A 19,510-nucleotide genomic window follows, 5' to 3' on the forward strand; every position below is an offset into this window, starting at 1 on the left:
TATGCCATAGAGTTTATAAACTTGTTTTCATTCCATTTGCTGAACAAGCTGTATTGACATGTGGAATACACAGATTACCTCTCCATTAGAAAGGAGATTACTACCTCTGGAATGTTTTACAGTTTCTTGTCTTTATAATTTGACTACAATAAAGTGCAGAAGGTTATGTGGGTAGGATAGTCATGAAATCCATGTTTTACCAGAAAGCTAAAATAATGAAGAAAACACCCAGTGTGTGACTGATTTACTATTTTCCTAAAGACATTAAAACAACACGTGTTTGTTTCATTTACTTAATAAAATTAAGATCATGGGCCAGATCTTCAATGTGAATCAGCATAGCTATAGATTTCAATCAACTGAGGATGTGGCCCTATATAATAGAAGCGTGTTATTTGCATTTAGTGTATTATATATAAGATTTCAGAAACTAATAGAAATATTACACTTAATTTATTGTGTAAATTGTCTCAGGTCTCTAACATAGGAAAGAAGATGGCAAATATCAGTATGTTGCCCACAGTTTGTTTTCTGAAGGGCAATGGCTTTGATTTATAGCATGCAATGCTGTTAAATTAGGGCAGAATTTGGCCCCTTGTGTGTAGCTTTTAAACAGAAAATACTGTGGACAAGAGTCTGATTTAATTTATACCCACTGTAAAATCAGTGTAATACCATTGACTTTAGTGGGATCACTCCATATTTGTTTATTATTTTATATACCAGGAACTAAGACGTATTGTTATCTTACCTCTGAGCTAGGTGATAGTTATTGTATTTATTATTATCCCAAAGGTAGTCAAATAATATGGGCTAAATTCTGCTCTCAGATACACTGGTGCAAGTCGGGTCAGTGGGGCTGTATGGTGGAAATGAGAACAGACTTTGGCCTTGCACCTCTGTTCCCCTCAAATAAACAGAATTAGTTGGTTTGAAAATAGTCTGTTTTTATTGCTGCAGCATTTTCTTTTTGCAATCTGCTGGTTGCTTAATAAGCCATTTTTTAATGTCACAGGGGAGGAAACTGAGGCCTTGTCCAATTAAAGAAATGATGGAATGCAGACTATTTTTAGCTGCCATTGGGAATGGAGATTTGCTTTGCCCCTCTGCCAGCCTGAGTAATATAAAATGTAGGTCCAACATGATCTGTGGTGTGGTACCCTGCCCCCCTACGTCTGCTCAGCTCAACAATGCGTGTGCTTTTCCAGGAATGGGATGAGGCTAGGAAAGCAAAACCATCCACGCTTCAGAAAAAATGGGGGGAAGAAACAGTCCCTTGTGTGGCAGCATTGCCCCAGCTCTTTCTCTCAGTATTGCCCATCCCCACGTGGCACCTGGTCTCCCTCCGTGCACCGATTGGGCATGCACAGGTCTGGAGTGCACAGACAGAGCCCGCCCAGCGAGGAACGTCACAGACTCCGGTTACAATGCACACACGCTGGAGGAAGCAGCAGGGCAGCCGCCGCCAGTAAACACTCCGTTCGCGCAGGCAGTAAGCCCGGCTGCATGCAATCAGCACGCGAGGCATTGTCACACGGAAGGAGAGAGCGCAATGTGCCGCCCAGGACTAACCCGGCTGCTGCTCTTCCATCTGCTGCTGCTCAAGCTGCACACGGGCAAAGGTGGGTCCGGGATCTCCGTGTCCATGTCCTCTGTGTGCGCGCGCGTGTAGGGGGGTAACCACGCAGCATCACTAGGACCCGAGCAAGTGCAAGTGCAAGCCATGCGTTTGCCTGGGTCTCTCGCTCTCCCTTTGGACTACTGGTTGCATGCACTGTGTGTGGGATTCCTGGCCGTGCTGCACGGAGTGTGTGCAGTGAATGGGAAGCCAGTTTGCAGGGGTTCCCTTAACTTTGATCAGTGATATACTGGGGGGAAGGGCTACAGAGGGTCCTGTGGCACCTTTAAGACTAACAGAAGTATTGGGAGCATAAGCTTTCGTGGGTAAGAACCTCACTTCTTCAGATGCAAGTATACTGGGGGGAAGGGCTGACACCTTGTTTGAATGGGAAGGCTATCACAGATGCTAGCCGACCGGTAGCGGCAGGAAATTCATCTTTTAAGCTAAGGGAAGATTTGTCCGGTCACCCGTAAACCAAACCCAGGAGCCCCGCGCTCTCTCTGCAAAGGAGCAGGTCCCCTTCTCAACTTCAGTTTGGGGTAGTTTCCATTGGGGGGGGGGGAGAAAATATTTAGATAAAGCAACCAACGGAGAAGCTGACAATGGTCCCTCAACATGCGATCTGCTTTTTGCACTGACAACGACTATCCGCTAAGTCGTTGGGGCTTTTACTTTGGCATTTGCTTACCCTTCCCTCCAACCTCCTTTTGCCTTTAAAACAATGCCGGGTTATTTCCCATAGTGGGTGAATCAGATGCTTGATGTGTGCACAATGCATCTGTTCAAACGGGGGCTCTATTTAGCCAGGGAGAAGGGGGTTATTGTAACCTACTTGAAGGAGAGGTGCATTGTCCTTTTGTTGTGAAACACATGCCGCCCCCAATGCAGTGTCCCTCTCTAGGGAAGCACTGTGTGTGCAGCGAGCTAGAATCCATGACGGGAGTGTGGCCTGGATCCCCGAGCCGAGAGGATGCGGCCTGCAAAGCGTGCCCCGGGCTGGGGTGGGCACGGACGGGAATCGCGCTCTAGCCCACGCGGCTCTGCCTCTGCTCCCCGCAGGCGCCGCAAAGGAGTGCGAGGAGGACCAGTTCCAGTGCCGGAACCAGCGGTGCATCCCCGCCATCTGGAAATGCGACGAGGATGACGATTGCTCGGACAACAGCGACGAGGCGGATTGCCGTGAGTACCGGAGCCGAGCCGCGCTCAGCTCCCGGTTCGCAGGGCAGGCGTGCGGCAGGCAGGCGGCCCGGGGAGGGGGGGTCTCCGCTTGGCGGAGGGGAGGGTCGGCCGTGCTGGGCGGCGCGTGGTGCAGAGGCGAGCTGGGGCAAGCTCGGGTCTTTGCCGGGCCCGCCTGCCTGGGCGGTCTCTTGCAGGCTGCCGGAGCGCCATTCATTGCACCGGGGCACCCGGCGGCGCTTGTGTGTTCCTGTGTTTGGAAAGGAGGCGTGTGTGTGTGGGGGGAGGAGGGGCTAGAAAGCAGCCCTGCCCGGAGACTCAGGGGAGCTGGCACATGGGGGGACCCCTCGGCACCGGGTGCAGGCTGCAGAGACGTCTCCCAGCCCCGCCGCTCCTCTCCGCGTGCGTTTCCCCACGGCCTGAATCACAGCGCCAGCTGCTCAGAGGGAGGCTTATCCCTCTTGCAGGAAGGGGCGGATTTCGCTTTTAGCCTAGGTGAGAGCAGTACAGCGCGCGTGTGCGCTGGGGGCGAATTATAGTTGTGTTAATCCAGGTCCCTTTGGTAACAGTAGCCGGTCCTGGCCTGCCGCTTTCCTGCTGCAAAACCTGGCCCAGAGGCAAACGATTGTAAAACGAAGCGGTCGCGTTTGCCCGCCCCATTTCGGATTGGCTGCTGGGGAACACCAGATAAAGTCACACGGCACAAGCTGCCTATAGAAAAGTCTAGGAAGGGACTACTAGTTACCCTAGCCTAAGGTCATCCTCCTCCCACCTCCTTCAAGACCCTCCCTTGTGCCCTTGCCTAGGTTAGACGGGACCTGTGAAGGTCTTCTAGGGAACTGCCCTGACAGGCTAAATTTACAAAGGCAACGCGGTTTATTATTGCACCGCCATAGTGAATCGCTTAGCGATTGGGGATTATTAAACTCTTTACTTACAAAATCTTGTTCCGGAGATGATTCATCGTGAAAGATTCTAAGTGCATTGATGAGGCAGAGAGCTATAGGTTGCAAAATCTTCCTCCTCCATACATTAAACAGTGACTTTTTATGGTTCTACTCTTTCCTCCTACTTTTATATCCTTGTTTTGACAAATCCTGTGTCTGTGGGAAAACCCTAAGGAGAATTCATTGTTCAGGTTTAGTTCTTGGTGGGTTTTTTTTTTAATCGCTCATAGGACAGAGCTTGAAAGAAGTTGAATTTAAGTATATATATACAAGGATTCCTGAAAAAAATATAGTGAACTAGCTAGTGTGCATGTGCACAGCTGCTTACTATTGGATAGAATCAGAACTATTCAGTTCTGTGACATCAATCCCCTGTGCTGGTAACAGAATATAGTAGTGCAAGTGGGAGAAGAGAGGGTTTATGCTTTTGGAGCAGGGCGGCTTGGAGTTCTACCTCCTCTGTTCCTGTGAAGTCTCAGTTGGCCTTGGGGTTATGGTTGTCAATATGCCAAAGTCCCAGATAGTTGCACATTTGTTATGCTATCAGTACACATGCTTTTCCCTTGTGTTGCCATGTAAGTTCTGGGTAGTAGCACTTCTCTCACCCTAAGTATGGAAGAAATGTCCATGAAAGCAATGAAATATGGAATTAAGTTCATTGTAGCTACAAGAGACAAAACAGCACTGCAGGTTTTGCTGTAGCAGCTAACGTGAAATACCGAAGGCATGTCTTGAGAATTATATACTGTATAGGATAATAGCCATTGAATGCACACTTTGTTGTAATTCACTGGATGAGCTCTGAAGACTTCATAAACCACAAGAACATAACATGAGCAGCTGATGAATGGCAGCAGAGTCTAGGGAATAAGTTACAGTCATGCATTTTTCACTCTATTTCTTACTATTAACATCCTAACAGTTTTTAATCAATTTAACATTTACAGTCTCATCCTACAGTCCTTTCTTAGGCAAAACTTCCACTGAATTCAATGGGAGTTTTGTTTGTATAAAGGTTGTGTGGTCATGGCCTGAATGGATTCCTAATGTTCTGATTCTTTTATCCCAACTCAAAATGAATAGTACTTTATCCTCTTAATAGTCCCATTAGAATCAGTGAGATTTCTTAAATAGCAAGAATGAGTAAGGATTAGGACCTCCCCACGCCCAGCCCTACCATGAAATATTGTATCAGAAAAGACAAGGAATGTAAAAATAATATTTTTTTAATGAAGATCTGATTTGGTTGTATTGTGCCATGTCAGAACAGTTAGATGTGTAATTATGTTTTACTTAGAGTTTTACTTCTGTAGCTTTTAGAGTTTTTTGAAAAAAATGAGTTTTGTGGCATGTGACTGGGATCCTGTTTGCACTCTACAGTATAGTATAATTCCTTACATATGTACCAAGGACCCCTTTGTTAACATTTAGGGTCAGAGTGGCATATTAACATGGATTAGGTGGGTGTATTATAGAAATTTCCCATATGGACTGATCATTTAATTAAAATATGGAATTTGCAGTGGATTTCATTTAAGTGGTCTCGAGAGCCACCATTTAAATTACATTTTTCACACGCTTATTTTTGCTAGCTTGTATTTACTTATTGCTGAACATTGATTTCTTTAAAATAATGTTAAAAGGAAATATGTGTGTGTTTATAATATAAAACACAGGTACACACAACTATTACTATTTTAAGGGATACATAATATACATACCCAGAGTATATTCAGTGTGCTTTTGTTTCTAGATAACACACTCCTTTTGTTGCTACTGAAGATACAATAAGATATTAAAAACAGTATTCTGAATTTACACATTCCAAGAACTTGAATTTTCCACAGTTAACTACTAAAACAGTGATGTACAGGAAAAAGGAAAATGCATATAGCCCTGTAGTAGCAAATGCTGAGGCAGACCATTCCATTCTCAGTTCCTATATTCAGTTTGCTCAGATCTTTCTCAGAAGTATGTGATATGCATGTGTTAACGGATTTCTTATTGTATTTATCTTCACTTCTAGGAGAAACAGGCTAACCCTTGTGGCTAGTATGTAAATTATCAGCTTGTAAAATAAACTGCTCCTTCTGGATGTTGCCACTGAAATGCTCTGTTACAAAATGTTTCAGTTTTTTTTAATAGTTCTATGAGAAGATGACAATTTACTCTCTGCTTGTGGGAAAATAGGGAGTTGACGGAGTGGCAGTACTCAATGTGCTTCTTCCTAGAAGCCTTCTTTGTGCACAGACTGACACTCTTTCTGTTTTCTGCTGCTCTACTGCCTGGTGAGTCTACCGTTGACTTTTCCAAGGAATTTGAGATTCCAAAGGAAGAGTCTGAGCACCTTGCTTCATAGAGGTTTCCTCTGGGCTTTCTTTCTTTCCGCTGAATTTCTTTCTTTTTGATTGGGAGTTGTGTGTCTGCAAGCATCCCTGTATTCGCACCCTACACATTATTGTAATAATCTTTGTACAAAATATGCCTTGTGAGGTATCATATGAAAACTTAATATCTTGCTGGTCAATAACATCATGGTGAAAATGTATGTAGCAACATTATTTATAAAGTTGTGAAATCCCCTGTATGATGTTCAAAATCATACAGCCATGCCTAGGCAAAAATTGTTGAACAGATCTATCCTAAACAAAGGAATGTGTGTTTACCTCAATTTACATGTAAGTACAAGACACCAGGGGGAGGAGATAGCAGGAGACAGCAAATTTGCATGTCAACACCAGGCTCTGTATTGTCTGCCTCACTGTTTAAATAAACTTTGCTTTAAGGTTTCAGAGTAGCAGCCGTGTTAGTCTGTATCCGCAAAAAGAACAGGAGTACTTGTGGCACCTTAGAGACTAACAAATTTATTTGAGCATAAGCTTTCGTGGGCTACATCCCACTTCTTCGGATGCATAGAATGGAACATATATTGAGGAGATATATATACACACACATACAAGCTCATTCTTAATCTTTCTCTGTTTGCTGTATAGGATGCTGATCAGGTGGTTTCGCAGTTTCTTTGAGAGTGTGTGACACAGTCTCTCAGCATAGTCTGTGTGGTATGTAGATTGTAATGGATTTTTTACCTTTAGTCCTTTTGGTATGATGTCTATCTGTTTGCATTTGGAAAGGAAGATGATGTCTGTCTGTATCTGTACGAGTTTTTTCATGAAGTTGATGGATTTCCACTCCATACGGCTAAATGCAGTGCCTTGCATAATGACAGGTTTCAGAGTAGCAGCCGTGTTAGTCTGTATCCGCAAAAAGAACAGGAGTATTTGTGCCACCTTAGAGACTAACAAATTTATTTGCTTTGAGGGGTAATCATCAGAAGGATCCACTTCAAAGATTCACTGGATTGTAAAAGAAAGAGGCAGAAAACCCGTAAGCTGTGTCTCTTTCCCCTAAGAAGATAAAGGCCATGGCTACACTACAAAATCAAGTCGACCTAAGGGCAAGAGGTGCAGTAATTACATCACTTGTTTGCTCTTTGTCTTAGCAGTGCTTGTCCTCCCCAGGAGCACTTGTATTGATTGTACTGTCAGTGTGGGGCATTGTGGAATGGGTCCTGAAAGCTAGTAACAGTCAACATAAGCAACACAGGGTTGACCTAACTATGTTGACCTTGACTCTGCACCACTCGTGGAGGTAGAGTTATTAAGTCGGCGTAGCGGGGCATTTATGTCGTCAGGAGTGAAATTTAAGTGTAGAGACTTCCCTACTTCGGTCGACATAAGCTGCCTTGTGTTGACGTAACTCTATAGTGTAGACCAGGCCTCAGGCACCAGCATCTTTGGGCCTTTGGGAGAGATGCTGACCAAAGAATTGTCAATCACCATCTTGCTGGAAGACTGGGGGTAAGACAGGCCATTTTGAACAAAGCCTTGAATCAAAATTTGCTAGAGTAAGTCTAAGACTTTTAGATGTGTTTTCACTGTTATTTGCTTGTGACAGTTTTGATCTTTATCTCTCATACTTGAATTCACTTAAATCCATTTTCTTTTGTTAATACATTTGTCTTCTCCTTAAACCCATCCAGTTGTGTTTAAACTGAACTGTCTGGTAACTCCAGTTAAAGCAGAAAATTGTTGAATATTGACTCTTTACAGTGGTAATAGATCTTAATATCTGAATTCTAGGAGAGGGCTGGACAGCGCAGAACACAGACTTTGGGAAAATTCAGGACTGGGAGTATGTTGCTTCACCCTGCAAGTAACAACCAAGGCTGGTGGAAGCCAGAGTGTGACTGGTGTGTTACTGACAGGCTGCTGGGTTCAGAACTGCTGGACCAGGGCTGCAGCTATACACAGACAGGGTGTTCCCTGCATGCTGGCAGGCTGTTTGTGAGCAGCCCAACGTCGCGGGGCAGGTGGTGATACAGCCCCTCACTGATCTGGATTGCACCGCAGAATGAGACAGGGAGCAATCAGAGTTGTCCCTTCTGTCATGGATTTGATGTAGAATGACTGTGTGACTAAATGGAAATCAAGGGATGAAATGGTGATGCCTCTTTTGTTACTGGATATGGAAGATTACCCAATCCCAATTTTTAAAAGGGGTTAGGTCAGACCTGGAACATGGCCGTATAGCAGTTTCACAAGTTGTAGGGTCAAATTCCTCCATCGGATAACTCCATTGATTTTAGGGGTTTTAAATAAAGGATGAATTGGGAACTCTGTCTCTCTTTAAAAAAAGGAAAAAGGTAACTGAAGATCATCTGTCTTTTTTTTAACCTTTAACCAGTCACATGTCCTGCTGTAGTTGATGAAGGCAACTTTGAGTCCCTGGAACATTTGTGTGAGCAGGCTGCAGAATTTGGCCGTATGTGAGCTGGATTTGACCCCCAGACTAATTGGATTATGAGTTGGTCATGTGGTTTTGTAGAGTGTTGTCATGTGAGATTATTTATCTGGAAGAGTTATAAGGATACAAATTACTAATAGGTGTGTGTGTATTTGTGTGTGTAAGATTCAGTTTAATTTAAAATACCTAAATCCAACATATTTGCAGAGGCTTTCTTAAGTGCCTCTTTGGCTTCGCTGTGATGCGGTACTATTTCAGTCCATAGTATGGTGCCATTTTAGTGTTCTTACAGCCAGACACATTAAACTATTTTATTAACTTTAGATATTTTTAATTTAAAATATTAAAGGGTCCATCCCGCATTAAGGACTACAAGCGCTCCTCGCATTATGAAGGCAAATGTATTTCAGAACAGAGCAACATAAATGATGAGGCTGGAGGTATTGACCTGTGAGGAAAGATGAAGAACTGGTAGCTTAGCTAAGTGACAACTAAATGGGAACATAGTAATCATCTACAGTGTTTGAAGAGTGTAAATGCCAATGATGGAGAGGAATTGGGACAAGAGAGTTTATCAGGAGTAATGAGAACAGAGCTCCTTCTTGCCAAGTTATGGTGTCTCTGCAGTGCTAATAGGAGACAAAAGTAGTAAAGTCACCAGACATGTGCAGGTGGTTAAGTAGGAAGATAGCTTTTTTGCTCAGTTGCTTTTCTGGTCATAACTGCACTTTAAGCATGGGTGGCGGGTGGAGCCTCCCTTTGGGGAGGCTAGCCCCAGCTCCGCCCCTTCCACCCCCAAACCCCCCCCCCCCCCGAGCCGGAGCCCCAAGACTCCCTGTCCTCCTGTGGCCGGAGTAATGAGCTCCCCCTCCCCTTGGCCAGAGGAGCCCCGAGTGTCCCCCCACCTCCCCCGGCCAGAGGAGCCCCGGGTTGGCAGGAGGCCCGAGCACTCCCCCCTTGGCCAGAGGAGCCCTTGGCTGACCGAAGCCCCAAGCCCGCCCCCTGCACCTGCCAGGAGGAGCCCCGAGTCCCCCTGCTCCCCCACTTGCCTGGAGGAGTCCCGGGCCAGCCGCAGCTGCACTGCCCATGGTAGCTACACCCCTGGTAGCTACGCCTCTCGTTGAGGTGGGTTTTTTTTAGAGCTGCCTGCGACCACACAAACCTCATTAAAGTGCTGAGTTGCCAGTGTAGACTAGCCCTGAGTGTTTTCTACCCCTTTCTCCCAGCCTTGTGTTTTGGCTCATTTCTTGGTGATGGATTTTTAAAAAATAGATAGTGCTCTTGTGTTTTAGACCTAACCTACTTGCAGTGGCTCTTTCTGATGTTTCTCGTCCTGATTTTAGATTTTTGAAACCCAAAGCTCAGATACATTTGCTGCTGTTGTCACAGGGCGGGAGCAGGTTTGAGAGGGTTGTAGGGGAAATTGTAAGTGGGAGACGCAGATGGATTTTGGCATCTATGAAGAGGTCAAGTTGAGAAGTTTGCTATGTGGGAGGTGCAGAAGCATTGGCAGTGGGGCGTTAGGAATGGGACATACATTATTGAGGGGATACTAGTTTGGCATGAACGTTTCTCGCTCCCTGTACTATCTACTGCACTTTCTGGCCTTGCTGGTAGCTCTCTTGCTCACCACACTCCTCACGTCTCCTCTGAATTTTTAAAGATGAACTTGAAGCCCATAGTGTCCGTGCTGAGCTCCACCCTTCTGAATCATTACACATCTTGTAAGAGGTTTCTGATCCCTATATTTTTTTTTTCCCAAGCCCCCAGAAAAATGTGTGTATTTCGTTTGAGTTTTGGAGTATTGCTTCTTGTTTTACTGCAGTGTTGCAGTGTCCCTAGTCTAAAGCAATTTGTCTATTCCTATGTAACTCTCCTCTAGCACAAACATCTGGTTCTAGCCAAAGGGAAGCTGCATACTTTTATGCTACATGGTTAGGAAGTGTTAGAAATGCGGAGCCTAATTTTTTCTAAAACGCCTTTTCCTGCTAAAATAATTAATATTTAGATTACTGCAAGATGGGGGTATGAGCCTTTTGATATAATTCATGCAAATTTTTCTGCTCTGTGAAAATTCTTGCTGAAATACAAAAGATAACTTGTAAAGTCTAATTAATGTGTTACAATAATTCTGTGAACTACTTACAAAAAAACTAATGTTAAAATAATGTCAGGAGTCAGGCTTTAAATAAAAGGAAGCCAGGAAATTCAGAGTGGGGATTAAAACTCCATTTTAATGCTACCTCAATAAAGAGACTGTGGTGGAATGAGCAGATGATGGGTCCAGCAGACCTGCGTTCTGTTCTATTACCTGTTACCTTTGCCTCCAAACAGAAGCTGAATCTTCATATCTCTTCAGAGGTTTGAATCTGAAGAGTCATGATGGTGGTGCACGTATGAGGCTTGAATTTGGTTTGCTATATATTGAAATAACTTAGCACCTCCATAGTGCTCTTCAGTAAGGTGAGTAGCATTAGTCCCATTATACAGGTGAGGAAACTATGGCACAGAGAGCTAGTGTATGGTCAAGGGCATACAGTAAATCAGGGGCAGAACCAGGAGCAGAATTCAGATGTCCTAAATCCAAGTGTCCAATCCACTCGAGCATGCTGCCTTCTCAAAGGCATCTTTGGGGCTAATGATAAAATTTCATTCTTTGTTCCAGATTACCTGGCTTTTATAGTTCTGAGTCAGAACCTGGCAGTTAGTCTAACCTTGCAGAGTTAACGCAAGGAGTGAATTTAACAGTAGAGCTCTAGAATCTACTAGAGAATGGGATTTATAAGAGGTTTAGATTAGAATAACCCTGAGGGCCATTAGCCGGGGCCTTGCTATCAAATTGCTGTAAAGGAGATGTTTTCTTTCGGAGACATTAATATTATTTTAATATTTATTAAATGATTGACAGTGTGGTTGGTGCTGTCAGCTCATTCTATGAAGTCACAGGGCTACATCTATGTTTTACTGAAAAATGTCCCCGTATCTGAGATTTGCAGAGCTGCTACATGGTCCTCGGCACATACTTCTCCAGACACTACGCTCTAGTCAAAGCCTCTAGATCTGATGTGGCAGTTGGCAGTGCAGTTCTTTCCTCAGTTCTAGGCTTGATTCTGAAACTCCCCCTCCTTAAAGGGATACTGCTTAGGAGTCACCTGAAGTGGAGCAACCATAGGGATGCTACTCGATGAACCAAAAGCAGTTCCTTACCCTGTGCAGTAATTGTGGTTCTTTGATATGCATGTCTCCATGTGGGCTGTACTTCCTGGCTTCCTTCCTTCTGAGACTTGACAGTAGTAGAGAAGGGTGGTTTGCCCATGCAGCCTGATACAGCCTCAGTGTGGGGCATGAATGTATGTTTGGGCCAAACGGGGGTTTTGCTTCATTCTTCACTGTTATTCCTTATGGAGTCTGCTTGCACAGTGCACAACCTATTGAAGAGTGCAGGAAAGCCCTGCCCCTAATGGGCATTTACTGTTGGAATAAGAACTGGGTAGGAAAACAAAAGCATTTAACTTATCTGCATAGCAGGTGGTGGGACAACTAGGCCCCTAAAACCATATGTAGGCTATTAAGTGCTTTGATATTTTCAAAATAAAAAAGTGGCCTGTTGAAGTCAGTTGGAGCTGCTGAATACTTAGCACATTTGAAAATCAGGTCATCTATTCAGGAACCTATAGCTGAGGTTAGATGCCTAATTTGAAACACCCATTTTTGAAAATGTTGGCATCTATTCCTGGATTTGCCTTGAGCAAGTCACTTCACCTCTCTGCATCTTTTGTAAAAGGCGGGTAATAATGCTTGCTCATCTTTGTAAAGTGTTTTGCAGTCTGTGTATGAAAAGGGCTCTACAAGAACTAAGTAGTATTAGTATTTTCTTATAAGCTGTGAATAACAACAAAAAATCAACAAATTAGTATTATGTCCAAACAAGTGGTTTTCAGTATTAGAGGAAGGCGCTTCAGAAGCCATTGAGAACATTGAATTCAGCCCAGATGGTGTCCCAGAGGGAAGTTTTGTGGCATCAATTAACTTGTAGGTGACCCACACTGCTAGCCCATGGAGAGTAATTGGCAGTTTGCCACATGCACAAGAAGAATGAGGTCTGGTCTATACTACCCGCCTGAATTGGTGGGTAGAAATCGACCTCTCGGGGATCGATTTATCGCGTCCCATCGGGACGCGACAATCGATCCCCGAATCGGCGCTCTAACTCCACCAGGGGAGGTGGTAGTAAGCGCCGCCGACAAAAAGCCGCAGAAGTCGATTTTGCCGCCGTCCTCACAACGGGGTAAGTCGGCTGTGATACGTCGAATTCAGCTACGCTATTCACGTAGCTGAATTTGCGTATCTTAAATCGACTCCCCCCGTAGTGTAGATGTAGCCTGAGCCAAAAGAGGAACCATGAGAGACAGAGAGAATGATGTGTCTTCACATGAAGAAAAAATAATACATAGGGGTTCTTGGGTACCAGTTTTTAAATGGGTTAGGAACAGGACGACGTGCTTTGCTGGCAAGTAATTTCTCAGTCACGTTTGTAAAAAATAAAACCCATTTAGAAATATTCTACTATCCTACAGCACTGGATGCCAGTCAGTTCTGTAGCACTATTGTAAGTTATGGTGTTTGGGGCCATCACTGTAGAATGTGGAGATTTATTTTATTTTAAATAAAGAATCTGTAAAGTAGAAGGGCCACTTTCGGCTGAATCTATGCAGAACCCCTTCACCTTGTGGAATCCTGCAGATTGGGGCCCAAGTCAGTACCCCATATCCAAGCACCCCTGGTTTTGGAGATGTACCCATCCAAATTTAATGGCTTGGGTTTATTTCTACTGCAGATAGGAAACCCAATGGATTGGTTGAACTACTGCATCCACTGGGACTATGTGATCCCAGAGAAGCTGGCCATGCTACTCTGGGTGGTAGCAGCAGTGATGGTAGGCAATACCGTTGGTGCAGAATTTCCAGCCTGGCAGTTAAGAGGCATGGAGAGTGCTTGGAGGGCCATGGAAGCTGAGGCTGACCATCAGTGATTCTGCTCTGTGTCAAAAGCAGAGTGTGAAGACCCGTTGGTTGTGATTGGGATAATGTAGCTGCTTATGTATCTCTGATTTAGGGCTCAACCTAAATCGTGCTGAAATCAATAGAAATCTATCCAATAGGAGTTGGAGCAGACCCATAGCTGATAGACATATGTGTGTTTGTTACATTTTTGAAAAAGGCTGGAATCAGCTTTCAGTCTCAGGTGCTAATATTTCATAAGACTTTTGCATCTGTGCAATCAGGGATAATTAGGTTTGTAAAGCAGATGTTCTGGAAATCTGCACTGCGATTGACTGGATGTTTCTGGCTGCAGAGATGTACTCTTGGGGGCATTTGGTTTTGGTATTTTTTATGTAAGAGAATTGCAAATTTCCACACAAATAGATTCATCCATCTAGGAGCATAAAAAAGGAGCTTAAGATCCCATAGATAAAACCAGACTTTAATCAGTAAACGTCTGCTGAGCTCTTCAGGAGCAACAGTATTGCCTCAAGAGTTTGTTAAGCTGTTTAGTGCTGAGTTTTTATTTTCCAGTGTGTTTTTAGTGTCATTCGCAATTCAGGTGATGGTAGGGGGGTAATGAAGGCTGAAATTTTCACTCTACTCTCCTGAAACAAATAGAAAATTTTGCATCTCAAGCCCTCAAGGGAAGTAGGAATTATACCACTGTTAATCTGCATTCTAAAGTGTGCTAATACACTTCACACTGGAGAAAGAAATGGAGTTTTAAAAAAAGTCAAACTGGAACATGAACAAGGAATGTGGATGTAGTTCTAGAATGACTTACAATTTCTGTTTTATAAACATGAAATATTCTCAAAAGTTTTTTAGTCTTGGGATGTTGTAACTCACTTTCCCACTTTGCCACATACATACAAACACATACACTTTTGGTGGGGTAGCTCTAGAAAGGCTTTCTCAAACTTCATTGCACCACAACCCCCTTCTGACAACAAAAATTACTACATGACCCCAGGAGGGGGGACTGAAGCCTGGGCCTGCCTGAGCCCCACTGCCCCGGGGGGCAAAGCAAAAGCCCCACCGCCCAGGGTGCAGGGGCCAAAGCCCAAGCACAAAGGCTTCAGCCCCAGGCTTTGGCCCCGGGTCCCAGCAAGTCTAACACCAGCCCTGGCAACCCCATTAAAACGGGGTCACAACCCACTTTGGGATCCTGACCCACAGTTTGAGAACCGCTGCTCTAGAATGTTTCTGTTTGTTTTTATATTATTAAGTGGCTATATCATTTCAACACTATCAAATGGAAGAACCATTGAAACTGAAAAAAATTAAATCCAGCTCTTTTTACTAAGCAAATATACCATGTTAAATATTGTGAGCAAATGTCCTTGCTGTGATACTGTTTAGGTGCACCAGCACTTCAGAGACAACAAGGATGAAAATAACTGGTCATCAACCTGGTATACCCAGCTATTCAATTAGACCCTCAAGGTGACAGGCCCCCTTTAAAGCCAACTTTTACTTTCTTAATCCTTCCGGTATTCGTTTTTTTTTTTTTACAACATCCAAGAGATATACTTTGGCAAGCAACAATAGCTTCAAGCAAGGAACCAGAGATGACAACACGTTGTAAAAATAATAACTTTTAAAACTTCATAGGAGCATATATGGAATGAAATATTCTCAAAGTAAACTCAGTTCTGGTCCAAAGTGTCCATTTCTGATAGCTTTATTAAACTATAGTCCAGTCCTGCAAGATGCCGAGCAAACTGGTCTATTAAAGTCAATGGGAGATGAAAACCATTCATTATCAAGATCTAGTGATTCACAAATTTAGTAGCCACTTCTGTTGCAAAGAAATATGGGTGTTTGCTCCAAAGTTAAACTGGAGCCATGTCTAGTTAAAGTAAGGCATAATCTTATTTTAAGTCTGTGAATGTTTCTAAAGACTGCTGAAGAACCTTCTTGCTTTGTATATATGCTTTGTTGAAGTTGAAATCTGGTGATCAGATTCTATATAAATAAAACTTAGTATCTTTGTTCAGCAAATTAGTATTTTCTCTGGGCAGGCACAGAGTGAAATCTCAGAAGAATTGGGTCATATACACAATTAATGCTGTTCTTACTAGATTGGCCACATTTTTAAGAGGTAGCTGTCTCTGATTTTTATGGAATCCTTCCTGAGGCCTTGTGAAACTTAAGTTTCTATAAAACCCCCTTTTCTTACAACTTCCTCCTTCTATGGGGTTCACTTTATCAGGGAACTCAACCTCTCTGAGAATTTTAGTTTGCATCTCATTCTTGGCAGAGCCAAGTTTATGTATCACATGCTGATTATCTTTAAACACCCTGGTAATTATGGTATCATGGCATTATACTGGAGAGTCCATGCAGGTAATTTTTCCTTCAACCTCAGTTACCTTTGTAGAATATTTTCTAAGCTTTTGACCTATGTAGGGACAATCTCTCCTATATCTGATTTACAGAACTGCTTCATTCCTCCTTCTTGATTATTTTCAGTTTGTTTTGTGATCTGTCATCTAAACTGAGGTGTGTGAGAGAAACCACATGTCTGACGGGATCTTTGTGGCTGATCCAGATGTAGGTTCTGCTGCCCCTAGAGCAGGGGTGGGCAAAATACGGCCTGCGAGCCAGACCCGGCCTGTCTAACATTTCTGTCCGGCCCTCCAGGCTCTTTGGCTGCCCCCTCGTGATCTCCAGCCCGCTAAAAGTCCCATAGCGCAGCAGGGTGCTCAGGCAGGCTGCCTGTCTGCCTGCCGTGGCCCCACACCGCTCCCGGAAGTGGCTGGCTGCTACTGGCGTGTCTCTGCGCTCCCCTGACCGGGGGTGGGGGGGAAGGAGGAGAGGTGGCTCCACGCGCTGCTCCCACCCCCAGCACCATCCTCACAGGGGACAGTGCTTGTGGGAGTGGGCAGTGCATGGAGACCTTCTGCCTCTGTCCCCCCAAGGGGTGCGGAGAGACGTGCCAGCAGCAGCCTGCCGCAGGGGCCATGGCATGCAGGCAGCCTGCCTGAGCCCTGCTGTGCTGCCGGCCGGGAGCCACCTGTGGTAAGTGCCTCCCAGCCAGAGCCGCACCTCACACCCCAACCCCCTGCCCCAGGTCAGAACCCTCTCCTGCACCCAAACTCCCTCCCAGACCCTGCATCCCCTCCTGCACCCCAATCCCCTGACCTAGTCCGGAGCCCCCTCTTGCACCAAACTCCCTCCCAGAACTCACACCCCTCACCCTCTACTGAACCCCAACACTGAACCAGCCCGGAGCTCCCTCCTGCATCCAAATTCCCTCCTAGACCCTGCACCCCCTCCATTAATATAGTAGAAATGTGCGGCCCATGGCGACTTACCAAAATTCGTGGAGTGGCCCCCCGTGAAAATTATTGCCCACCCTTGCTCTAGAGGGTTTCAAAACTTGGCGTTTAGTTTTTAGACTCCTTTACTCTCCAGCCCCGCAGGTCTGGCCGATCGCGGCTCCCACTGGCTGCGGTTCACCGCTCCAGGCAAATAGGAGCCGCTGGAAGCGGCGTGGGCCGAGGGACTTACTGGCCGCCGCTTCCAGCAGCTCCCATTGGCCTGCAGCGGCGAACAGCGGCCAGTGGGAGCCGTGATCGTCCGGACCTGCGGACGGGGCAGGTAAACAAACCGGCCCGGCCCGCCAGGGGCTTTCCCTACGCAAGCAGCGACCCCAGTTTGAGAAACACTGTGCTTGATAGACAGCCAGTAAGTGAGTTGTTGTAGTTCTCTCCCTCTGCCTTGACCGCTGGAGTGTGCAGAGGAGGATATGGGTTCCATCAGTGTGGTGTTCCTTTGTGGTAGGAACAACTTTCAATTCATGGTGAGACGCTTTTATATTTTTTAGTACCTGCTGGGCAGTTTATTTTCTTCTTTATCCCACAGGCAGAAAAGCCCTTGTAAAACTCGGAAGCTTAGCTACTGACCATCAGCACCAGGAGCTGAACTTGAAATCTGTTGGAGCCAAAGGTCTCCAAGGTTAACACAGCAGCTCTCAGGGACGTTGGGATGTTTCCAGACGTAGAATAATTAATCTTCAGAGCAGGCAAGACTTTATTTAACCTCTGAGTCCACTGTAATCTCTGCTGTCATGCTGATATATTATTGGTCATTGTAAGAAGTCCAGTTTAATCTCAAAAAAGCATTTAATTTATGTCTGTCAATCCTGAGACGTGAGATCAGTCCATGAGAGGACCTTCCCTCTTATCCCATGAGTGCTTACTTTTCTTAAGAACCTTTGGTGAAGGATCTTGTGAAAGGCTTTCTGACAGTCCAGGTACACTCTCTCAGCTGGATCACCTTTGTCCACAGGTTTTTTGATCTCCCTCACAAAGAGATCGGTGAGGCATGATTTCCTTTTACAAAAGCTGTGTTGACGCTTCCCCAACATAGTGTTCATCTATGTGTCTGATAATTTTGTTCTTTTACTACAGCTTTCAATCAGTTTGCCGGGGACTGAAGTGAGGCTTGCCCGCCTGTAAGTGCCATGATTGGCTCTGGAGCCTTTTTAAAAAATCGGTGTTACATTAGCTAACTGCCAGTCATCTGGTACAGAGGCTGATTTAAGCAATAAGTTACATAGCACAGTTAATATTTCTGCAATTTCATATTTAAGTTCGTTCAGAACTCTTAGGTGAATACCATCTGGTTCTGATGATTTATTACTGTTTAGTGTATCAATTTGTTCCAAAAGATCCTTTATTGACACCTCAGTCTGGGACAGGTCCTCAAATTTGTCACCTAAAAAGAATGACTCAGGTGTGGGAATCTCCCTCATATCCTCTGCAGTGAAGACTGATTCAAAGAGGTCATTTAGCTTCTCCACAACAGCCTTGTCTTCCTTGAGTGCTCCTTCTGCACCTCGATCGTCCAGTGGCCCCACAGAATTGTTTGGCAGGCTTCTTGTGTATGTAAAAAAAAAAAATTCCTGTTAGTTTTTGTGTCTTCTGTTAGTTGCTTTTCAAATTCTTTTTTGGCCTGCCTAGTTATACTTTTTTTATTTAACTTGCCAGAATTTTTTCAACCCAATTATAGTTTTGGCCATCACAACATCGGCAGACAACGAGTTCCACAGGTTGACTGTGTTGTGTGAAGAAGTCCTTCCTTTTGTTTGTTTTAAAGCTGTTGTCTATTAATTTCATTGAGTGACCCCTAGTTCTTGTGTTACGTGAAGAGGTAAATAACATTTCCTTAGTCACTTTCTCCACACCTTTTTATGGACCTCTATCATATTCCCCCTTAGTCATCTCTTTTCCAAGCTGAAAAGTCCCAGTCTTTTTAATTTCTTCTCATACTGAAGCTGTTCCATACCCCTAATCATTTTTGTTGCCCTTCTCCGTATCTTTTCCAATTCCAATATATCTTTTCTGAGATGGGACGACCACATCTGCACGCAGTATTCGAGATGTGGGCGTACCATGGATTTATATAGTTGCATTAGGATATTTTCTGTCTTACTGTCTATCTTTCCTAATGGTCTCTAACATTCTGTTAGCTTTTTTGACTGCTGCTGCACATTTAATAGGTGTTTTCAGAGAACTATCCATGATGACTCCAAGATCTCTTTCTTGAGTGGTAACAGCTAATTTAGACCCCATCATTTTGTATGAATAGTTGGGATTATGTTTTCCAATGTGCATTACTTTGCATTTGTCTCAATGGGAAAAGCTGAGATGCTGCTATATGCAGATGACATAGCAATAAGAGTGTCCTCAAAAGAAAACCTAGAGCAGGGGTCCTCAGAGCTCCATTCAGGTGGTCTGCGGATAGTTCCCTCTAAGGTGCGTGCCTGGGCGGCCGCACACAAGAGAATGACGGGCCACCCACCTAATTAGGTACCTGTACCTTGGAAAAGACGCACATGTAAGGTGAGGTGGTGGCCTTGGGGGAAATAGGGGTAGGTGGGAGGGGGCAGTGGGGTGAGAAGAGGG

At 44.6% G+C, this 19,510-nt stretch overlaps 1 protein-coding gene across 2 annotated transcripts in view; it reads left to right on the top strand.

Moving 5' to 3' along the window:
- Window positions 1–1,460: 1,460 nt before the first annotated feature.
- LOC112120530 (low-density lipoprotein receptor-related protein 8) overlaps window positions 1,461–19,510 on the top strand; it is a 265,977-nt gene continuing 247,927 nt past the window's right edge. For both annotated transcript variants that reach the window (XM_024219642.3, XM_024219644.3), the window contains exons 1-2: window positions 1,461–1,622; window positions 2,681–2,800. In XM_024219642.3, the coding sequence (XP_024075410.2) occupies window positions 1,553–1,622; window positions 2,681–2,800 (190 nt within the window). In that variant the 5' untranslated portion in view covers window positions 1,461–1,552. The remainder of the gene's footprint in view (window positions 1,623–2,680; window positions 2,801–19,510) is intronic.

The sequence above is a fragment of the Terrapene carolina genome, unplaced genomic scaffold, assembly GCF_002925995.2.
Source record: "Terrapene carolina triunguis isolate 2854851 unplaced genomic scaffold, T_m_triunguis-2.0 Scaffold102, whole genome shotgun sequence".
NCBI classification, from domain to species: Eukaryota; Metazoa; Chordata; order Testudines; family Emydidae; genus Terrapene; species Terrapene triunguis.